Source organism: Apis dorsata, unplaced genomic scaffold (assembly GCF_000469605.1).
Source record: "Apis dorsata unplaced genomic scaffold, Apis dorsata 1.3 scaffold_227, whole genome shotgun sequence".
Taxonomy (NCBI): Eukaryota; Metazoa; Arthropoda; class Insecta; order Hymenoptera; family Apidae; genus Apis; species Apis dorsata.
In genome coordinates this window covers 600350-603547 of record NW_006263509.1, presented here as the reverse complement: position 1 = coordinate 603547, position 3198 = coordinate 600350, and the positions used below count along the sequence as shown (strand labels likewise).

At 26.3% G+C, this 3198-nt stretch overlaps 1 protein-coding gene across 2 annotated transcripts in view; it reads left to right on the top strand.

Moving 5' to 3' along the window:
* Positions 1–3198, top strand: part of LOC102675593 (pre-piRNA 3'-exonuclease trimmer-like) — an 89242-nt gene that overhangs the window by 78078 nt on the left and 7966 nt on the right. For both annotated transcript variants that reach the window (XM_006615628.2, XM_031510469.1), the window contains exons 3-5: positions 2300–2518; positions 2590–2824; positions 2913–3191. In XM_006615628.2, coding sequence (XP_006615691.1) covers positions 2388–2518; positions 2590–2824; positions 2913–3191 — 645 coding nt within the window. In that variant the 5' untranslated portion in view covers positions 2300–2387. The remainder of the gene's footprint in view (positions 1–2299; positions 2519–2589; positions 2825–2912; positions 3192–3198) is intronic.

Genomic DNA, 3198 nt, shown 5'->3' with positions numbered 1-3198 from the left:
AAAAAAAAAAAAAAAAAAAAAAAACGATTCAGTTTCGAATAAAGATTAATCGAGTCACATTTAATTCGAAATGATGAAGAATATGTGTGAAAAGGGGGCCAGTCAAAAGTGTCAAAAGCGGAAGAAAGCGGTTTGTGCGAGGATGGCATTAAATTTTACAGTAAGATGCGCTTTCTCGCGAAACATTCGAGATTTAATATTCCTATATATAAATACTTTTATAGAAATATTTTTTATTTGTCATAATAGAAAAGTAAAAACAACTTTAGAGTTCATAAATCAATTTAGATTTTTAACTATTGGAAGAAAAACTAGAGCCGTTAAATCGAAAGTACTTTTTAGAAATTTGTAGGATATAAAATCTATAAATATGAATTTATAGATTCACGTTTTCCTTTCTCTAGAGATTTGATTTTTTAAAAAGATAACTAAAGATATCTAAAGTTTTATAAATATTTGGAATGTAAATTAAAATTATTAGATTTATATAGAAATAAATTGGAGATTTTATGAACGAATCGTAGATATGAGTTTAAGTTTATGTAGCATGCTTAACGGTTGCTACATTTTTCATTCTTAGAAATGAAAATATCTTCACGCATTACTAAAAGATATATATTGATCTTAGTTCGAGTTCATTCGCCTTTCGAAAAAAATCTTTCCTAATCGATTTGGTGAAATTTTTATTAATAAATCTATCGCAAAAATATTCGTGAATTCACTATGAGAACAATTGAACTAAATCCACAAATTTCCACCATATTAAGAATAAAATTTTCATAAACAGAATATATTATTTTCCACTCTGACGACATTAATCTCCAGCAACGCACGAATATTTAAAATAATAATTTTATAATATTATTAATTTAAAAAAATATATATTCAAATTTAACACAATATTAAAAAAAAAAAAAAACTCACGTGGTATAGGTGTCAGATAGATAATAGTTGCTACCACGGAACTCAGACCCACGAATATAGAGAACCTGAAGAACATTGTTGAAGACAAGATCTCGGTTCAAATATCTCTTGCGTGCAACAATGAAGTACACTTTATATAAAATACCAATGGCGAAACGATCAACAGGACGAACTATCCAGTTTCGTGGCCGCGAATACACTAACACGATAGGCGCAAGTTCATTGCCAGAGAGAGAGTTGTTCGCCGATTAAAAAGAAAGATCTTTCAACCGCGGAAACGCTTACTTGTCGGTTCGTTCACACTCGTTTCTTTGTTGCAACGTGATTATCGTGGAACACGTGAAAAACTGTCCACAAGTTTCGTTCGATGATATGCAACTGGCCGAGTGCAGATCGTGACGATCACAGTCGAGCGAGGAACTCGGTTGCACTCGATAGATTGTTGCGAAAAAGCTAGCGTGTAGGAATTTTAACGAGAAAGAAGTTTAAACGATGTATTTATTTTATTTTAGATCATTTGATTATATTCATATTCACGTTTAATATTGAAATTGATATTGCACATGATTTATTTATTTGTTATTAATAATTTTGATTCTAATTATTATGAGAGAGTTATTTACACAGTTCGATATATTTGTTTTTCCAATTTGATTATCTAACAACGAGAAAGTTGTAACTTGTGTGATTGTTCGAATGGAAAATTTTCGAAAAAAATTGCTCGATCGAATTTTTTTTTTGCTACGCCTTCAAATCCTTTTTATCATCTTTGATTAACGATTGAATTTATGTCGAATTAACTGTTGTTGCTGAAAATCAACGAGAAATTTCTTGAGAAAGTGGAATAAATTATATGCGGTAATTGGATAGTTGATTTTTGTTTTTTGATCAAGATTCGATTAATTTTATTCACTTTCGAAGCATTAAGATATAATTATACTTATATTATTATTTGTAATTATAATTAATTTTGATAATGATATGCATTGTATGTAATATTTTAGAAATTGCATCAGTTTTAAAATTATTCGTATTTAATAATTTTAAATACAGACAGAATAATTAGACAATTAGACAGAATAAATTATAATAATTTTATTTAACGAGTTAAAAAGAAAATGTGTGCATTTTTATATATATTATTTATTAATTTTTAATTTTAATTATAAGTATGTGCAATTTCAAATTTTAAACATTATCTTATTGTCATTATCCTGAATTATATTTGAATATTTGATTCTTCAGAAATGATCTTTAAAACTAAGTATTATTTAACAAATCAAATTTTAAATACGTAAATTTTTATTTCATTTCATCGCGAAATTAATTTTTTTGTGATAAAAATTAATACTGTAGTTCTCATTGGATATTCTAGGTTATATTCACATTGTACATTCATACGTACATTACGGTACATTTAAGAGGAAAGTTCCAGTGTAGATAAATATATAAAATTTAATAATATGAATGAAGTTTTAAACAAGAATTTTAAAACTTTGTATCCAAAGTTGGAAATTGCTGTAAACAATGCAACTTTTATTGCCATCGATGCTGAATTTACTGGTCTATATTCAGAAGAGAAATTGAAACATAGGTTAGGTTTGTTTAAGAATTAAAAATCAACTTCAATTGTACTTTTTCTCACTTGTATCTCTTTTATTTCAGCTTTTTTGATACATTCAATGATCGTTATAAATTATTAAAGAAAAATATTGAGCAATTTATGATAATACAATTTGGCATTGCAACTTTCCGTCATGTTCCTTATGAAAATACCTATAAAGTAGATTGTTTTAATTCTTATTTGTTTCCAAAATCTATACCATTAAAAAATAGACACTTAATATGGCAAGTGGCAGCATTAGAGTTCCTTTGTAAACATAATTTTGAATTTAATAAAGTATGTTGTTTAAGTAAAATTGTGTTATAAAATATATTTGTATTTATTAGTACAAATTATTTGCTTAGTTCTAATATATATCTTGTAGTTTTTAAATGAAGGTATTTCATTCTTGGATGAGACAGATGAAAAGTTATTAAAAAATTATATAAAAGAAGGTAGTTTAGCATATAATTTAAATCATTTAACATATGAAGAAGAAAATGAGTTTGTAAACTATAAAACTAAAATTTCTGAATGGATTGCTAATAAGAGAAATGAAGAAACATTAAAGGTGGAAACTTCTAATCCTATATTACAATATTTGATACATAAAGACATAAGACAGAAATATAAAAATATATGGAGTATATCGGATGATAAATCAGTATGTA